Source organism: Meles meles, chromosome 8, assembly GCF_922984935.1.
Source record: "Meles meles chromosome 8, mMelMel3.1 paternal haplotype, whole genome shotgun sequence".
NCBI lineage: Eukaryota > Metazoa > Chordata > Mammalia > Carnivora > Mustelidae > Meles > Meles meles.
The window spans coordinates 105,550,912-105,569,303 of NC_060073.1; the positions used below are offsets into that span (position 1 = coordinate 105,550,912).

Consider the following 18,392-nt stretch of genomic DNA (forward strand, 5'->3'; position numbering starts at 1 on the left):
CCCAGGACCCTGGGATCATGATCTGAGCCGCAAGTAGACATTTAACGACAGAGCCACCTGGGAGCCCCTATACAATTATTTTTATTTTTATTTATTTTTAAAGATTTTATGTATTTATTTGAGAGACAGAGATTACAAGTAGGTGGAGAGGCAGGCAGAGAGAGAGAGAAAGAAGCAGGATACCGGTGGAGCAGAGAACCTGATGCGGGGCTTGATCCCAGGACCCTGGGATCATGATCTGAGCCTAAGGCAGAGGCTTTAAACCACTGAGCCACCCAGGTGCCCTTTATTTTATTTATTTAATTTTATTTTTAAAAAGATTTTATTTATTGGGGCGCCTGGGTGGCTCAGTGGGTTAGGCCGCTGCCTTCGGCTCAGGTCATGATCTCAGGGTCCTGGGATCGAGTCCCGCATCGGGCTCTCTGCTTGGCGGGGGCCTGTTTCCCTCTCTCTCTGCCTGCCTATCTACTTGTGATCTCTCTCTGTCAAATAAATAAATAAATAATCTTAAAAAAGATTTTATTTATTTATTTGAGAGAGAGAGAGCATGAGAGGGGAAGGGGTCAGAGGAAGAAGCAGACTTCCCGCTCAGCGGGGAGCCCAATGCTGGATGCGATTCCAGGTCGTTTAACCAACTGAGCCACCCAGGAACCCCCTATAAAATTATTTTTAAAATGACACTTATACAACGTTAGTCATTGCAGCATTGCAAGAGCAAAATATTGGCAGCAATATTTTGTCTATCCATGGGAGGGTGATTAAATAAATCATAGCGAGTCTATGTAATGTGGTTGCATTTAAAAAAGACTGCTTTACATACTGATATGAAATAATCTTTTTTTTTTTAAAGATTTTATTTATTTGACAGAGAGAAATCACAAGAGAGGCAGGCAGAGAGAGAGGAAGGGGAGCAGGCTCTCCGCTGAGCAGAGAGCCCGATGCGGGACTTGATCCAGGACCCTGAGATCATGACCTGAGCCGAAGGCAGCGGCTTAACCCACTGAGCCACCCAGGCGCCCCTGATATGAAATAATCTTAAGGTTTACTAGGTGAAAAGTGCCAGATGTATAGTATGACACCATTTGTGTGAAAAATAGGGAAGGGAAGAATAATGTGTACTTAAGAGTGCTTATGAAAAAAAAGAGAGTTTGCTCATGTATGCCTAGAATACCTCTGATTTAAATACCTGTATATTTACCTTATAAAGATACATAAGAAACTAGTATATTGTTTGTCTCTGGAAAGGACAACTGAATGGCTGGGGATGGAGGTGCAGGGAGACCTTTCATTGCATCTTTGAACGATGAAAATTATGACATACAGAAAGTAAATGAAAATGAGAAGTTTAAAAAGTAATATCCAAATAGAGGGGGTTATGGGACCTTTTCAATTTTCTTTTACAGGAAAATTACCTCCCAATAGGTGGCGCTCATGCAACACCATACATATTTTTACTTTCCTTTTAGTTTTATTTTGAGAAAAATCCATATTTGCTCTGATGGACTTTCTTCTCCATTTGTCACCTTTGGGAAACTTGAGTCTAGAATTAGGGCTGAAAGTCTCTCTGCTAGGAGTGTTCCAAAGTGTAATGCCATGTTTCTGGGATCTATCCAGAATGGAAAACACCTGGATTGAAAAAAGAAAAATTGGGATTGGTTCAGAAAACCAAATAATGCATGGGTCCTGTTTTCTTGATTGAAACTTGATTGAATCAGAACTTCTGGTTGCTTGATTGGTTGAGCGAGAGTTTAATAGAGGTCAGGGGTTTGTAATGAATGCTGATTTTGCCCTGGGGGAGACACTTGAAATATCTGGAGATATTTTTGGTTGTTACATCTGGGGGTTCTACTGGCATCTGGTGGAGAGGAGTCAGGGATGCTGTTGACAACCCTGCAATGAATAGGACAGTCCCCTTACGACAAAGAACCATCAGTCACCTACCCTCCCCTAAGCTTATAGCTTCTTGGAAAAAGGAGATAGGCGTGGCAACAGATGGGAAGGCAGGTAAAGGAAAGGTTTTGTTTTTTAAGAGAGAGCGCGCTGGGGGAGAGGGGCAGAGGGAGAGGGAGAGAGAGAGAATCTTAAGCAGGTTCTGCGCTGAGCACAGAGCCCAGTGCGGGGCTCGATATCACAACCCTGAGATCATGACCTGAGCTAAAATCAAGAATCAGACACTTACTCTACTGAGCCACCCAGGCACCCCAGAAAAGGTAATTTCTTAGAACTGGTGTAGAAGGACATACTTACTTTGAGTCCTGAGTTCAATTTTTCCTCAATCGCTTTCCTTGAAGGTGGCCATATTGGTCATTTTCCCGATCCCTGAGGGGCTAAAAAGAACAGCACAGTCATAAACTCATTTTTCCTCCTCATCTGTGAATTAATTTGATGCACATTTATTGAATGCTTTTCGTGTGCAAGGCTTTGGAGTGGGTGCTTCACGGTCCTGGGCGTGGAAAGAGGACAAGGAGGTTGGAGGCTCTGCACACAGTTTCTTTATGTGTCCCTCTCCTTGTGTTCTTCAACTTTTTCTCACTGGATCCAGACCTTAGTCTCTCTCAACCTTTCTCTTCATTTCATCCATTCTACCCGAAGTGTAACTATGTAATCAACCTGTATGCCCTAAGCAATTCCTTATCTGTATGGTCTCCTTTGAATAACTTGTCCCCCACCCCCAAATTGTGCTAGTAATTATAGCAATTATTCATTCCCCCCTACCTTACCTGGTAAAGCTGGTCATTGGATAACAGAGTCTGCTTGTCTGAAGCTACAAAAAACAAATAAACAAAAAAACACAAGGTACGCTAAGAAATTGCATTATATTCACACACTGAAGTACTACACAGTAATAAGACTGAGAGAACCACAACAAGGTGGAAAGATTCCACAGGCACTTTTTTTGAGTAACAGAAGCGCACACACAAGCGTACTTTTGTACGAGTGCATTAACATAGGAATGAAAACAGGCAAAATAAATCAATGTTGTTACAAGTCGGGATAATACTGGTTTTGGGGGATAGGTAGAGGCTGGAATTGACCACAAGGGGGACATCTAGGGTGTGGGTAATACTCTCTTTCTCTAACTGGGTGTTGGATTCATGGGTGTTTGTTTAGCTTGTTTAGCTGTATGCTTGCCATTCATGCATGTTTCTCTCTATAGGTCTTAGTTCAATTAAGGAGTTTTTTTTTTTTTTTTTTTTTAATTCAGAGGAATCGGAGGAAAATCAGAGGGAGGTGGTTCTTGAGACAGGTAAATATTCTGTGAACACAACAAGGGCTTTTTCACCCAGTTGGGCTAGATGGCAACACGTGCCCACCTCATCTCTTCTATTGGGTCTACTTTGATAGGAAGGAAACGGAGGGTCCTGGGTGGTCTCGTCTCTCATTGAGGAACATTCTTTTACCTCTGGACTGGCGAACTCCATCCTGTCCAGCAATGAAGTAAACCCCGATAGCAAGGAAGCAAATGCTGATGATTTCAGCGAAGACAAAGCTGGATACAGTGCCTGCGTTCAGGTCAATGCAGTTCTGACACACTATGGGGAAAGGGAGGGACAAGGCGCCTTCAAGGTGTGAAAGTGGTTCTCCTGAATCTTTTTCTCTTGCCTACACGGGCTAATGCCTCCACCTAAGGTAGCAGACTCCTCTCTCTGTGCAAGGTATGTTAGGGGAATTGCCTGGGAAGATCCCGGGACTAAGCATGCAACACTTCCTGATATTCCCCCATCCCCCAGGCATTCTGGGGAAACCCATAAAGTCTGACCATCAGGAAATATGTGAAATAGAAGGAAGATCAGATCCCCTTCTCTGTGGTCATCTGCCTTCTACATTTCATTGCTGCTCACCTTGTAATCTCCTCTGTCTCCCTGGGCTACCCCAACTCAGTTTATATAAATAGATGACTGCTCCAATCCATGACTGCCTATCCAGAATTAAACCAGGCTTTACAGGACCAGGTATACTTTTCTAAGAAGATGAGGGAACTGTCTTGTTATATTCAAAAAAGAGGCAAGCTGAGATTGAGAGAATGAGAACCGGTTAGCGTCTATTCCCACACTCACCAGGGATAAGAAGCCCACCCAGAATAACAAGCGCTGCTTAATTAGATAACAAACAAACCAAAGGGGATTACATACTTCTGTAATATACTTGGAGTGGTTTTGAAGTGCCCTCTGATCCTTTACACTGATATATCCCTTGAGGGTCCTTGATACTGCTTCCCAGATTCAGCTTAGCATCATTCGAGGAATTTTCTTGTTTCCCATCTTTAAACCATGTGATCTCTTTGTCTTTTGAGTCACAAATCAGAAGTACCAAACCATCTTCTCGATTGCCATCTACTTTTACCACAGGAACTCCTGAAAAGGGAAAAGTCACCGTCTGTTAAGGATCTTTCCTCTGAAATTTTCCCTGCCTCAAGGTATCAGGACGAGACCATTGCAGTAGCTCTTCTCAAACTTTAATGTGCACATGGTTCACATGGGCAACCTAGTGAGAATTTCAGATTCTGCTTAGTAGTTCTGGGAAGGAGCTGAAATGGAGGATTTCTAACTTGATGCCAGTGGTGTTGGTTCATGGGTCCCACTTCAAATAGTGCCTAGCTGCTGGGCTCCTGTTTCTACTCCAAGAACTGGAGAGCTAATTGCTTGGCTTCAGGAAAGCTGCCCAGAAAGATCATGACTGGCCAGTCATTTGGCTGACTGCTATTATTACCCATCATCCTATCCCTTCTGTCACCCAGTCCTATAGGACTACTAGTGTAGGAACCATATTCCAGGAATTTCCTCAGCGTTTGAGGATAGAAAGAAGCCATTCATCCTACCTTGTTCCTTCTCCGCGGTAGTACCTATAGAGACAGAAGAGAGGCAGAGGATTAGTTGGGTATAGAATTGTCCAGATGCCCCGAGATAATCATTTCCTTGGTCATTCAAGGCCAAAATAGATATCCTAATCTAAGAGTGGGCAGTATCTTTACTTACCTCCCTGGGTTGTAGCCTAAATCACCAAATTGAATTCAAGGTGTTCTATAGTAAAGAATTTGTCTCGTCTTTGTCATGGATTCCTGGGAAGGAGTTTCTAAACCCTTGGAATTTCATGAGTGATAGGAGTGTCTGTGTTATTCTTGGTGGGCTTATTTTTTTTTTTTTAAGATTTATTGATTTATTTATTTGCAAGAAAGCATGAGAGAGCACATAGTAGGGGGAGGGTAGAGGGAGAGGGAGAGGGAGAGAGAGAGAAGCAGACTCCCTGCTGAGCATGGAGTTCCACTTGGGGCTTGATCCCACAACCCTGGGATCATGATCTGAGCTGAAATCAAGAGTTGGACGCTCAGCTGACTGAGCCACTCAGGTGCCTGTTGGTGGTCTTTGGACCATACGTGAATTTGTGTTATGCGATGACTCAGGATAGGGCTGGTCAAGACCGTGTAATCTGGAATCTGAGCCTTGGCTGAGGAAGGGAGCTGGAGACTGAATTTAGTCACATGGCCAACAATTCAATCAATTATATGTATTTCTTGAAACTCCAGTAAAAACTCAGTGGAGGGGCGCCTGTATGGCTCATTTGGTTAAGTGTCTGCTTTTGATCAAGTCAAGATCCCAGGATCCTGGGATTGAGCCCCGCCTTGGGCTCCCTACTCAGTGGGGAGCCTGCTTCTCCTTTTCCCTCCTCCTGCCTCTCCCCTGCTTGTTTTCTCTCTCTGAAAAATAACAAAATAAAATCTTAAAACAAAACCAAAAACTCAGTGGAGGGGACTATGCGTGGCTCTGTTGGTTGAACATCTGACTCTTGGTTTCAGGTCAGGTCATGATATCTGGGTGGTGAGATCAAGTCCCATGTTGGACTTTGTGCTGGGCTCAGAGCCTGCTTGAGATTCTCAACCTATCCATCTGTTCTCCCACTGCTCCCTCTTTCTCTAAAAAAACCCCAACAAGTCAAGGAAAAAAAATTCTCAGTGGAGCTTCCTTGTTGGTGAATATATCAGTGTACTAGGAAGGTGATATATTCTGATTCCACAGGGAGAGGGCAGAGGAACTCTGTGTTCAGGGCCCTCATGGACCTTACGCATCTCATCATTTGGAAAAATGCTGATTTTATTTTTTATAATTGAACTGTAATAGTAAAGGGGCACCTTGGTGGCTCAGTCATTAAGCATCTGCCTTTAGCTCAGGTCGTGGTCCTGGAGTTCTGGGATTGAGCCCCAGGTTGGGGTTCCCTGCTCAGTGGGGAGCCTGCCTCTCCTTCTGACCCTCACTCTGCTTATGCTCTCTCTCAAACAAGTAAGTAAGTAAATAAATAAATATATTTTCAAAAATTTGAGCTGTAATAGTAAATATGGTGCTTTCTTGAGTTTTGTGAGTTGTTGTAACCAATTGTCAAATCTGGGAACCCTCCAGGGTTGTACCCAGCTTGTCAGAAGTTTAGGTGCTATAGGAACCCTTGAACTTGTGCCTGGAACTCAAAGGGAGGGCAGTCTTGTTGGGCACAGTGCCCTTGACCTGTGAGGTCTGATGTTAATTCTGGATGGTTAGCATCAGAACTTTACGGCAACATACATCAAAGTATTGCGTGCATGGTCTGGAATCCTCTGCTTTTTTTTAGCAGCTAAAGCTCCATTAAAAGTGGGTTTAAAAAAATATATTTATTTATTTAACAGAGAGAGACAGAGAGAGCACAAATAGGCAGAGAGGCAGGTAGAGAGAGAGGGAAAGCAGGCTCCCGCTGAGCAGAGAGCCCGATATGGAGCGCGATCCCAGGACCCTGAGATCATGACCTGAGCCGAAGGCAGTGGCTTAACCCACTGAGCCACCCAGGTGCCCCTCATCCAGACATCTTTAAAGACAGTCTACATTTGGTACTTTATCACTGTCCTCATCTTCTATACACTTCCATTCGTTTTCCCCACATACTACCCCAGTGAAAGGGTTATAAATCAATCATGGCCTTTATTTTGTTAAATCCCACAGGCTTAAACTTTTAAATATATTCTTCTGTCAGCAGGACGTCTCTATAATATTTCATTATTGGTGATTCTTTCCTTTTGGAAGCTCTCTGCTCCCTTGGTTTCTGCGGTATTGCATCGTCTGATTATTCTAGCTCTTTGATGGTCTTCTTATCTCTTTTGTGAGATGTTTTTCTCTAACTATCCTTTAAAGGTCGATATCCTCTCGGTTCCATCCTCAGGCCCTCTTCCTCACATCTCACGTAGTCCTTGTATGATTTCAGCAACTTTCGTGTTTCCCTCAGCGTGTGGAGAACCATCTTTAGTCCAGATTCCAGGCATCAACCCAGGTCATCCACTTCCCATTGTTTATGCTGAACAAAATACTCATACAGGTGTCCTATGTTGTACCTTACACTTAGTCTAGTAACACCGAAGCTTCTCTCTCCAATTAGACTGTAAGCTCACTAGGGCAGAAGGTTCTTATCCTTCCTTATATCCTCCTAGCCTATCATGTAATAGGATCTCACTCATATATTTTTTTAAAAGATTTTATTTATTTGGCAGAGATCACAAGTAGGCAGAGAGGCAGGCAGAGAGAGAGGAGGAAGCAGGCTCCCTGCTGAGCAGAGGGCCCGACGCAGGGCTCGATCCCAGGACCCTGAGATCATGACCCTAGCCGAAGGCAGAGGCTTCAACCCACCTGGGCCACCCAGGCGCCCCTCACTCATATTTGTTGACCTATTGGCCCTATGACCAACTGAGTGAGTGCCTTATAGGTCTCCCCCTAACTCCAGCTCTGAGTTAAGGAACACATACTTTTTCTTTTCAGGTCCCCGGCCTGTGCCCTTTTGGGCTACATTCAACCCAAGATGGCGACATCCGGGTCTTCCCTCTAGCCAGTAAAGTCCGCTATTTTCATTTCTTAAGAGACAAGGACCCCATCTTTCCCACTGGACACTGCTTCTCTCTAGCAGAGAACAATAAGAGGCTTCATTTTGCCCTTCTTTCTCAGAATTCTAGTGTGACGTCTGAGGAAGCCTTGAGGTTAGAGATCTCAATACCCTTTCTTTCCCGGTAATGATCTCTTCCCCTGAGCCTTTCTCCAGACTACCAGAACCCCGTACCTTGAAGAAGAGTGACAGCCAGGATGAGGCCAGCCAGATGCTTCCCCGGCTCCATGTCAGTCTCTGTCTTCCCCCCAAAGAAGCACGAAGCAACTCCCAGCAGCCCGCCAGCCTGCAGAGCAGCTGGTCTGGCTCCGCCCAGCACCACTCAGCCTGGGGCCCCTGAGAGAAGGCTCGAATCCAGAACCACCACCCTCTACTTCAAATGTGGGCAGAGAGGGGCCTCAGGAGGTCTGCAGGTGCATAGGTATCTTGCTTTCTGTGAAGGAGTAAAGAATGGGAGGACATGGGAAGGAAAGGGAGAGAGGACTGCTTCTCCATCTCGGAGACAGCTTGCATAGAGAAACCCCTTGGGTTCTGGGTAGGAGATGGGCCCCTTTCTTCATGAGAGGGGTAAACATCTCTGCCACCGCTTGTTGCTAGGATGTCAGTTGGTTGCTAGAACTCATGAATTTAAGTGAGAAACCTCACGTGCTCAAGCCCTTATTCAAGAATTTTTCACTGCTCTTTGGAGACAAGATCATTAAAAAGGGGCCTGCCTGGATGAGAATAGGTAGGACAATTGGAATGAGACAAGCCATATATTTCCAGGCACTGGAGCCTGAACTGATTTTCCAGGATCTTAGGCCCCTGGCTCCCTCAGCCGGTCCATCAGTGAGTCAACAAAAATCTGCAGAACCTCTCGTTATGTGCCAGGCACAAGCCAGGTGACGGAGATACAGAAGGGAGCAAGACATGTGCTATCTCTGCCCTCAGGTAAATTACAGTCCGACTCCGGCAGCGTAGAGAGTTTGGATCCCCACAGGCCATAGGGGAGAAAAGTCCACTTGTCTCCTGGTGAGTCAATCACATTGTTATTAATAACTGTCTCTTATTGAGCAAAGGTGGTATCTCATGTACCATGCAGACTTTTTGTCTGAATCCTTATTGGCATATGGAGAGAATTAGGCTCTGAAAAATTCCATGACTGGCCCAGGCCCAGTGAGTAGGCTGTATTGGAGCTGGGATTCAAACATCGGTTTAAAAAGCTACTTAGTCTGGTGTCCCAGGCTGTCCAAGGAGGACCTTGGGTGGGGTCCCAAGAAACACCAGAAATGGGAGGAACCTTGCTGGTATGGCTTATGGGATGGGGCTCACAGTTTTTCTCAAGGGTTTTGAGAGCTGGCAGTTTTTCAGGGGGTGAGTAAATGTAGTTACGCTGTTGATAGAAACTCTGAAATTACTGCTTTTCGTCAGTGACTCGGAAAAGAACATCCTAAACCTTCTTTTACTTCCTAGAGGTCTAGGCCACATTTTCCACATTCTCTGCTCTCTCCCTTCCACCTCACCCCCAAACTCAGTGCTTGGAGAAAGAACCATTTGCACCTGCTTCCTTTCTACCCCACCCCCAGTCTGCCCCTGCCCTGACAGTCTCCTCTGATCAACGGCAGAGAGCAGACAGATAGGCGTCTTCTGGTCCCCCCCCCACTCCTTTACTTTTTCCGGGTACCCATGAGTCAGTTGGAGGAGGGCGTCTTTCACCCTGGCGTTTAGTTCTGTGACCTGGGTCTACCTACTGAAGGAATTCTGCTGGAAAATGGAACACTGTAGGTTTCTCTCTGGCCTGATACTGGCTGTCCTTCTCTCCCAAGGTAAGGCTTCTCTAGGTGGTGAGGACATCTTGGAGAAGGGGCGCGAGAGGGACATTAGCACCTGGACTGGGCTCCACGTAAAAGTCCTTCTCAGTGCTAGCTTCACTTTACCAAGCAGAGTTGTCAAGGAGAGCAGGGTTGGGATGGAGTACAGGGTTTGGATTGGGAAACAGGCTCTTGGCTTTGAGTCTAGCTAGGCGTGTATGTTGGCCTTAAATGCCTCTCTAAAGGCCTTAGGCCAGAGACCTGCAGGAAATGTGCAGTCTGCAGGGGCCTGAGCCTAGGGATGATAAGGGAACACTATTTCTTCTAGGACAGAGAGGCTCTGGGATCTAGTACTTTTAGTGATTTGGCCATCACTTGTCACCATCAGGAGCCATGACCCTGTACTCAGGGGGATGCTCTAAGAGAAAGTTGAGTTTAGGCGGAGAAGGAAGGAGGGCAGATCTGGGGTGGTAAGGTGATCCACTCATCTTCGTTCGCCTGGTTTTAAAACTGGTAGAGTCTTGTCCCAGAAACCCCCTAAATCTCAGGCAAGCTGGGACAAATGCTTTGGGACATCCAGGATTTCCAATGGAAACAGATCCTCATGGAAGTCATGATTATAGGATGTGATATAACCTTGGCCTGCGTGAGACGCACAAGAAACAGCTCTTTGGGGGATTTTCCAGAGGATGCTTTTGTGTTCAAATTGGTAATGGAATATGAATTCAGGGAAAATCTGGACTCCACTTTTCCCTGGGATTGGAGATACAGATTCTCATGCCTCTGTGGGTTGTGGAGGTGTTCTCAGTCAAAACAGTTCAGTGGATCTAGAAAGGCCCCATGCATACCTCCAGCCCTCAAACTCCCTATAAGCCTTGACTTGTGTGGTGCACCAAGAATGAATTTGATAAAACAATTTTTTCTACCTCCTTACCCTTAAGCAAGGGTAGAACAACTAAAGATCTTTACATGGGATTTGTCCAGGGTCTCCTTCTGGATCACTGGGCTGGTAAGCCATACCAGCTTCTCTCCTACCCCAACCATCACTGGTCCCAAGAAAGATGTTAGTGACGAGAGTCCCATTCTCTTGGTAGTTGTGGGGGCAGGGGCAAAGCAGGAGGGAAGAGGATGAGAAGCTGAAGTGGGAGGGTTATAGATGGCTGGGAAGTAGAATTAGAAGCTTTTTGGAGGGGCGCCTGGGTGGCTTAGTCAGTTCAGCATCTGCCTTCGGCTCAGGTTGTGATCGCAGGGTCAAGAGATTGAACCATTCATCAAGCCCCTTGTTGAGCCCCTCCTTGGGCTTCCTGCTCAGCAGGAAGGCTGCTTCTCCATCCGCCCCTCCCCCTCTCCCTTTCCCCCTGCTCCTGCTCTCTTTCTCTCTCTCAAATAAATAAATAAAATCTTAACCAAAAAAGTTTTGTTGGAAAACAAATGTGGACATCTCCAGCCAAGGAACAGTCTTCTGCATTTCCATATTTCTTCAATGTTTCAGCAATCTATACACCCCTTCTACTTCTTTTTTTGTTTTTTTTTTTAAGATTTTATTTATTTATTTAACACAGAAAGAGATCACAAGTAGGCAGAGAGAGAAGGGGAAGCAGGTTTTTGGCCGAGCAGAAAGTCCGATGCAGGGCTTGATCCCAGGATCCCAGGACCCCAGGATCACGACCTGAGTCAATGGCAGAGGCTTTACCCAATGAGCCACCCAGGCGCCCCTCCTCTTCTACTTCTAATCAGTGGTCTGAACTCCTTTCCAGGAAGGTTCTTAGCTCCAGTTGGCTCCATGATTTCCTCTTTGGCTCCATGTCCATCAGGGTCTGTCCTCTGCTGGGACTGAATCCTTGCATCCTTCCTGGTCCCTGTGGTTCATGGGGAGCCTCCCAAAGCCTTTTTCTTGTGACTTCTGTCTCTCACACTAAAACCATAAATTGTCCTAGACTTAGAAAGTGGTCCTTTTTAAGTACAAACTCATCAGAATAAGGCACCTGCTGCAGACCAAACAGCTGGCTGGGTTTTGTGTTGCTGTTTTCCTCGTAGGGAGCCTGTCCAAGATAACCGTGGAAGAACTTGAGGACATGGTGTTCCTGACTTGTAACACCAACATCACGTGGTTGAAGGGAACATTACCATTACCACATGGTAAAATGTGGAACTTGGGAAAACGCAACCTGGACCCACGAGGAATGTATACGTGCAAGGGGACAGATGAACAAGACCACAATACACCTTTTACGCAAGTATATTTTCGAAGTATGTGCCATTCAAATGAATGGGACCTCTGGATATGAGAAGCTTATAGCCAGAAAAGACCATGCATGCTGGACCAACCTGTTCTCTAAACAAAGTGGGGGTCCCTCTTGTAATGGTATGAGCCAGACTTTGGAGCTTAACTAATGGAAAAAAAAATAGCAGGGGTCTTGGGACTCAAGCAGTAAAGGCTGGGTTGGGAGAGCAGTTTGGCCCTGCTGCCTTGTTTGCATTCTTACAAAGCTGATACTACTTCTTGGCTCCTTTTCCGATGCAGTGCTTGATCCCAGGATCCCAGGACCCCAGGATCATGACCTGAGCCAAAGGCAGAGGCTTAACCCACTGAGCCACCCAGGCGCCCCTCCCCTTCTACTTCTTTTTTTTTTTTTTAAAGATTTTATTTATTTATTTGACAGACAGAGATCACAGGTAGGCAGAGAGGCAGGCAGAGAGAGAGGGGGAAGCAGGCTCCCTGCTGAGCAGAGAGCCTGATGTGGGGCTCGATCCCAGGACCCTGGGATCATGACCTGAGCTGAAGGCAGAGGCTTTAACCCACTGAGCAACCCAGGCCCCTCCCCTTCTACTTCTAATCAGTGGTCTGAACTCCTTTCCAGGAAGGTTCTTAGATCCAGTTGGCTCCATGATTTTCTCTTTGGCTCCATGTCCATGAGGGTCTGTCCTCATTCCTTGGGATGAAGGGCAGAGCTGGATGTAGCAAGGGTATCAGCAGGCCTTTCTCCAGGGATCTTACTGAAGTTTGGGTCCTGGTGTGAGGTCCCAGGGTTGCCCTACGAGGCAGAGATGGTTTCCTGGTCTTGAAGGCTCTCTAGTTCTCTTCTCATCCCCCCCACCCCCGCCAGTGTGTCAGAACTGTGTGGAGCTGGACTCAGCCACCCTGGCCGGCATCATCATCACTGACCTAATCGCCACTCTGCTCCTTGCTTTGGGAGTCTATTGCTTTTCTGGACATGAGACTGGAAGGTTCTCTAAGGGTAAGTGGAAGGGACAGAGTGCACGTTCATGCGTGCACACGTATGTTGTGGATGTGGGTGTGAGTGCAGACCTGCAAAGAATGGGGCTGGCAGTGGGTTGTGCCTCCTCTGGGAGTCACTCTTGCAATCTCTAAGGATTCCTAACTCTGGTTATTGGAAGACTTGTGCCCATATTGCCCATGCAGACTTCTGAGAGTACGACCAGCTGTCGTCCTCTTGTAGTGTTCATGGGGTCTCACTGTCCCCTCCTCCTAGGCCCTTGATGACTCTTTCCCCTGTTTCTTCTAGCTGCTGACACTCAAGTTCTGTTGGAAAATGACCAGCTCTATCAGGTGAGCTGTGAGGGGAAAGAGATATGAATGGGAGGGGAATGGGAAGGGATGAAGAGGCTCCTGCTAGGTGTTCTGTGTACAGATGAAGGGTTCTAGTGGGGAACTCATCACTGGCAGGGCTGGAAAACTCAGGCATGTGCTCTCATTTCTGGGGCCTACTGCTGTCTTCCTTGGGAGAAACTGACCCTGCCTCACTGATTTCCCTTCTCACCTCCTAGCCCCTTCGAGATCGGAATGATGCTCAGTATAGTCATCTTGGTGAAAACTGGCCTCGGAAGAAGTGAACCTGACACCAGTGGCTTATGGGAGTATCGACTGTACCTTCTTCCCTTGCTCAGCCAATAAAGATGTCTTCTCTCACTCGGCAGGTGCCTGGACTTTTTGAGGCTCTTGGACAAGGCACAGGAGTTGTCCTGCCTTGGCTGGACCCTTGCCCTCCCTGCCCACCTGTGTCCTTCCTTCGTTGCTTGCATTCCTCTGCCCCAGATGGACAGTGTGATGGGCTTTCTCCCACCCCATTCTGGCCCACTGGTGTTTCTGGCCCAGTGGGCTTCCTGGGGGTGGGGTCGGCTCTACCACACTCTCTCAGGTACTTGTTGCCTCAGCCCCTATTACAACCACTGAAGGGCTTTGGTTTCCTCACCACAGTTGAAGGCGGGCTGCGATGTTTACAGACCCAGCCGCACTAAAGTTTCCATGAGATCATGAGCAGAGGCGGTGGAAACATCAAGGGCCAAGAGATCACTTTTTATCAAGACTTGGAGAGCGTGTGTGACCAAGTCCCACTTCCGCTAAGGGGCTGGCCTTGGCTTTATGACCCCTGTGGATCGGTAACCACTAGCTGGGAGGAGATTGCCCCGTAAGCCCGTTCAGGACCCTTTCCTCCTGTATAGAAGGTACCACTCACCTTCTTGCCCTCAGAATCTGTCCCTGTCCCTCCCCTGTCTTCTGCATGATAAACTAATATCAGAAACTCTTCATTACCCCTCTTCACCCACTTGGAAAGCTGGAATTGGAGAGTGGACAGGAGCTTAGGATATTTTCAGTGGATGTTGTATTCAGCTAGTGGGTTGGTGGTGGTTCTGAAACTTTGGGAGCCTGAAGGATTTATTAAAAACATAGACACTTGGGGGGCGCCTGGGTGGCTCAGTGGGTTGGGCCGCTGCCTTCGGCTCGGGTCATGATCTCAGGGTTCTGGGATCGAGTCCTGCATCGGGCTCTCTGCTCAGCGGGGAGCCTGCTTCCCTCTCTCTCTCTCTCTCTGCCTGCCTCTCTGCCTGGTTGTGATTTCTCTCTGTCAAATAAATAAATAACTAATCTAAAAAAAAAAACATAGACACTTGGGCCCCACTCTAGGCACCTAGCCCTCAGCCTGTTCTGAAGCTGCCCCCATTCAGAGAGTCTCCAGTTTTGAGGAACAGCTGAGGCCACGGATGCTTTTGTGTCCTTTACGCTGTTCCAATCTACCACAGGGGCAACCCCTCCTTTGTTCTCTGAGCTATGTAACTGAAAGAAATTCGGGACAGTTTCATAAGAGTGGAATTTTCCAAGACCAGGGTTCAGAAAGAGGGAGAGAATGAACAACCACACAGCCAGAGATCTGGATGATTCTGCCCTCTATCTTCGTGAGCTGTACACAGATGCTGATTTTGTTAGAGACTATGAACTTCCAAGGTACACATGCTTCATTTGTGGTCATGGCTTCTTTCTACCCTTTACATCCCTAGGACTGTAGTCCTCTGCAGCCTGCCTCCAGCTTTCCACATAGGATCCCTCCACCTCGGGCAACTTTCCGGTGACTTCTACCCACCCAGTACTTATCTCCTTCCCACACCCTGCACACTTCCCTTCACCTTGTAGTCCTCCTAGGCTCTTAGATTCCCCCATACCTCTCACCAGTTCTCAACATTGCACGCACTTGGGAATCTCCAGAGCTCCTGATTATCTTGGGCGAAGGCATCAGAACTTTCAAAGTGACTTAAGGTGATTTCATCATGAAACCATGATTGAGAAAGCTGCCATAGCCCTTCTGGAAACTTATGTCCCTGTGGTTCTCCTGTGTGCGTGTGTGTGTGTGTTTTAAGTTTTTTTTTTAATTTGTTTATTTGTGAGAAAGAGAGACAGAGAGTGCAAGCAAGGGAGCAGCAGGCGAAGGGAGAAGCAGGCTCCCCATTGAACAGAGAGCCTGATGTGGGGCTCGATCCCTGAACCCTGGGATCATGACCTGAGCCGAAGGCAGACGCTTAACTGATGGAGTCACCCAGGCATCCCTCTTTTTTTGTGCTTTTAATAAATAGCTTCACTGGGGTGCCTGGGTGGCTTGGACAGTTGAGTGTGCGACTCTTGATTTTGGCTCAGGTCATGATCTCAGGGTCGTGAGATTGAGACCTGTGTTACAGGTCGACACTCAGTGGGGCGCCTGCTTGAGATTCTCTCCCTTTCCCTCTGCCTCTCCTCCCCCCCCCCACACACTCTCTCTCTCTCTCAAATAAATAAGTTAATTAAAAAGTAAATTAAAAAAACAGCTTAACTGAGGTAAACCTCCATGAATAAAACTACATATATTTAAAGTATAAATGTGACGTTTTGTCATATGTATATACTTGTGAGACATCACTGCAATAGAGGTAATGAACATATCAACACCTTGAACAGTTTCCTTGGGCCCCTTTGTATGCAATCCCCCCCCCTTCCTCTCCTTACCCCTCTATCCTCTAGGCAACCACTGATCTGCTTTCTGTCATTATAGATTAGCTTTTGTTTTTCTAGATTTTAATGTAAGTGTAATAATGTAACATGTACTCTTTTTTGGTCTGGCTTCTTATGCTTCAGCATAATTATTTTGCAATTCATACATTTTACTAATATTTTATTCCTTTGTACTGCCCAGTAGTATTCCACTGTATGGATAGACCACAGGCTACTTACCCATTCATCTGTTGATATTCTTGTGGGTTATTTCCTGGTATGGACTATCACAAATAAAGCTGCCATGAATAGTCACATATAAGTTATTGTGTGGACATATGCTTTTATTTCTGTTGTATAAATACTCAGGAGTGTATGGACTGCGATGCAACTTTTAAAGAAAGTAGGCTGGTATTCTAGGTCCTTTGTAGTCCCATGTGAATTAGCTTCTCAGGTACTACAAAATGCCTGCTGGGATTCTGATCGTGTTGTGTTGCATTTATAGATGAACTTGGGGAGAATCGACATCTTAATGATACTGACTCTTCCAATCCATGAACACAAATTTTGTCAGATTTATCCCCTAAGTATTTTATATATATATATATATATATATATATATATAAAATATATATATATATATATATATTTTAAAGATTTTATTTACTTATTTGACAGAGAGAGACACAATGAGAGAGGAACACAAGCGGGGGAGTGGGAAAGGGAGAAGCAGGTCTCCCACTAGCAGGGAGCCAAAGGCAGATGTTTAATGACTGAGCCACACAGGCACCCCAGTATTTTATGTTTTTTGATGTTCTTTTTTTTTTTTTAAGGATTATTTATTTATTTATTTGACAGACGGAGGTCATACGTAGGCAGAGAGGCAGGCAGAGACAGGCAGAGACAGGCAGAGACAGAGAGAGAGGGAAGCAGGCTCCCTGCCAAGCAGAGAGCCCGATGCGGGGCTCGATCCCAGGACCCTGAGACCATGACCTGAGCCGAAGGCAGAGGCTTTAACCCACTGAGCCACCCAGGCGCCCCTTTTGATGTTCTTTTATATGGTTCTTTTATATGATGTTCTTTTAAACTTTCAATTTGATGTTCTTTTATATGGTTCTTTTATATGATGTTCTTTTAAACTTTCAATTTCCAGTTGCTCATTGCTAATATCTAGAAATACAGTTGTTCTGTATATTGGTCCTGTACCCTGAAAACTTCGTAAATTCACATATTAATTATAGTATCATTTTTTTGGAAAAGCCCACCAGAATTTCTACATAGATGATAATGTTGCTTGTGAATAAAGACAGTTTAACTTTTCCATTACATTTCTGAATGTATTTTATTTCAGTTCCTTGGCTTATTATGGTGGCTAGAATCTCCCGTACAATGTTGAATAGAAGGGAAGCGAGGATATTCTTGCCTTATTTGTGATCTTAGGGGGAAACCTTGTCTTATCATTAAGGATGATACTGGCCATAGGTTTTTCTTAGATGCTCTTAAACAGATTGAGGATAATGCGTTCTCTTTCTCGTTTGCTGGGAATGTTTAGTAAAAATAGTTGAGTATTGTCAAATGTTTTTCTGCATCCATTGAGATGATTGTACGGTTTTACTTCTTTAGTCGGTTAATATGATAAATTGCATGCGGGATACAATCTGTTGCACTGATCCTGCATTCTTGAAATAAACTGTACTTGGTCATTATGTATTATTCTTTAACATATATATATTTTATATTTATATGTATAATATTTATTTATATATAATATATTTATATATCTATATTTTATGTTATTATTTATTTATATATGATATATAATAAATGCCTATTTATATTTATATTTATATTTATATATTTTTAAAGTAAACTCTACCGCCAGTGTGGGGCTTGAACTCACAGCCGCAAGATTGAGCATTGCATGCTCCACTGACTGAGCCAGTCAAGTGACTGGCTTTTTTTTTTTTAATATATTACATATACATTATTAGATTAAATTTGTTTTTAAATATTATTAGATTAAATTTGTTAAAATCGACTGAAGAATTTTTGCATCTATTTATAAGGGATATTGGTCTGCAGTTTTTTTTTTTAAGATTTTATTTATTTATTTGACAGAGAAAGATCACAAGTAGGCAGAGAGGCAGGCAGAGAGAGAGAGAGGAGGAAGGAGGCTCCCTGCTGAGCCGAGAGCCCAATACGGGACTCGATCCCAGGGACCTGAGATCATGACCTGAGCCCAAAAGCAGAGGTCCAACCCACTGAGCCACCCTGGCGCCCCAGTTGTTTTTTTTTTTTTTTTTGTAAAGTTTTTGCCTGGTTTAGATATCAGGGTTGGTCATTAGGGTTCTCCAGAGAAACAGAACCAACAGGATATGTATGTAGGAGACAGAGGAGAGAGAAGGAAGGGAGGAAAGAGAAGAGAGAGAGAGAGATTTATTTTAAGGAATTGT

The 18,392-nt window shown here is 45.3% G+C and overlaps 2 protein-coding genes across 4 annotated transcripts; one reads left to right on the top strand and one right to left on the bottom strand.

The window, feature by feature from the left end:
• Positions 1 to 1,448: 1,448 nt before the first annotated feature.
• On the bottom strand, positions 1,449 to 8,201 carry CD3G (CD3g molecule). Of its 2 annotated transcripts, none has more exons than XM_046015202.1 (7): positions 8,065 to 8,201; positions 4,820 to 4,843; positions 4,134 to 4,355; positions 3,402 to 3,533; positions 2,721 to 2,764; positions 2,248 to 2,327; positions 1,449 to 1,626 (listed from the first exon to the last, which is right to left on the bottom strand). In XM_046015202.1, exons 1-6 carry the CDS (start codon positions 8,117 to 8,119, stop codon positions 2,262 to 2,264), a joined length of 543 nt encoding a protein of 180 aa, XP_045871158.1. In that variant the 5' UTR covers positions 8,120 to 8,201; the 3' UTR covers positions 1,449 to 1,626; positions 2,248 to 2,261. The 2 variants fall into 2 exon arrangements, with proteins under 2 accessions (XP_045871158.1, XP_045871159.1); XM_046015203.1 differs by lacking the exon at positions 1,449 to 1,626 and adding an exon at positions 1,648 to 1,890.
• Positions 8,202 to 9,494: 1,293 nt separating this feature from the next.
• Positions 9,495 to 13,616, top strand: CD3D (CD3d molecule). Of its 2 annotated transcripts, XM_046015204.1 has the most exons (5): positions 9,505 to 9,695; positions 11,718 to 11,930; positions 12,788 to 12,919; positions 13,208 to 13,251; positions 13,470 to 13,616. In XM_046015204.1, exons 1-5 carry the CDS (start codon positions 9,641 to 9,643, stop codon positions 13,533 to 13,535), a joined length of 510 nt encoding a protein of 169 aa, XP_045871160.1. In that variant the 5' UTR covers positions 9,505 to 9,640; the 3' UTR covers positions 13,536 to 13,616. The 2 variants fall into 2 exon arrangements, with proteins under 2 accessions (XP_045871161.1, XP_045871160.1); XM_046015205.1 differs by lacking the exon at positions 11,718 to 11,930 and having other exon boundaries at positions 9,495 to 9,695.
• Positions 13,617 to 18,392: the final 4,776 nt, after the last annotated feature.

Bases quoted from the DNA above. Each gene is read 5' to 3' on its own strand.
- CD3G (XM_046015202.1), bottom strand. From the start codon at position 8,119: ATGGAGCCGGGGAAGCATCTGGCTGGCCTCATCCTGGCTGTCACTCTT. The intron at 4,844-8,064 runs GTACGGGGTTCT...CTGTCTCTATAG, and splicing joins GGCTGTCACTCTTCTTCAAG to GTACTACCGCGGAGAAGGAA. The intron at 4,356-4,819 runs GTAGGATGAATG...TTCCCTTTTCAG, and splicing joins TACCGCGGAGAAGGAACAAG to GAGTTCCTGTGGTAAAAGTA.
- CD3D (XM_046015204.1), top strand. From the start codon at position 9,641: ATGGAACACTGTAGGTTTCTCTCTGGCCTGATACTGGCTGTCCTTCTC. The intron at 9,696-11,717 runs GTAAGGCTTCTC...TTTTCCTCGTAG, and splicing joins GGCTGTCCTTCTCTCCCAAG to GGAGCCTGTCCAAGATAACC. The intron at 12,920-13,207 runs GTAAGTGGAAGG...TGTTTCTTCTAG, and splicing joins GACTGGAAGGTTCTCTAAGG to CTGCTGACACTCAAGTTCTG.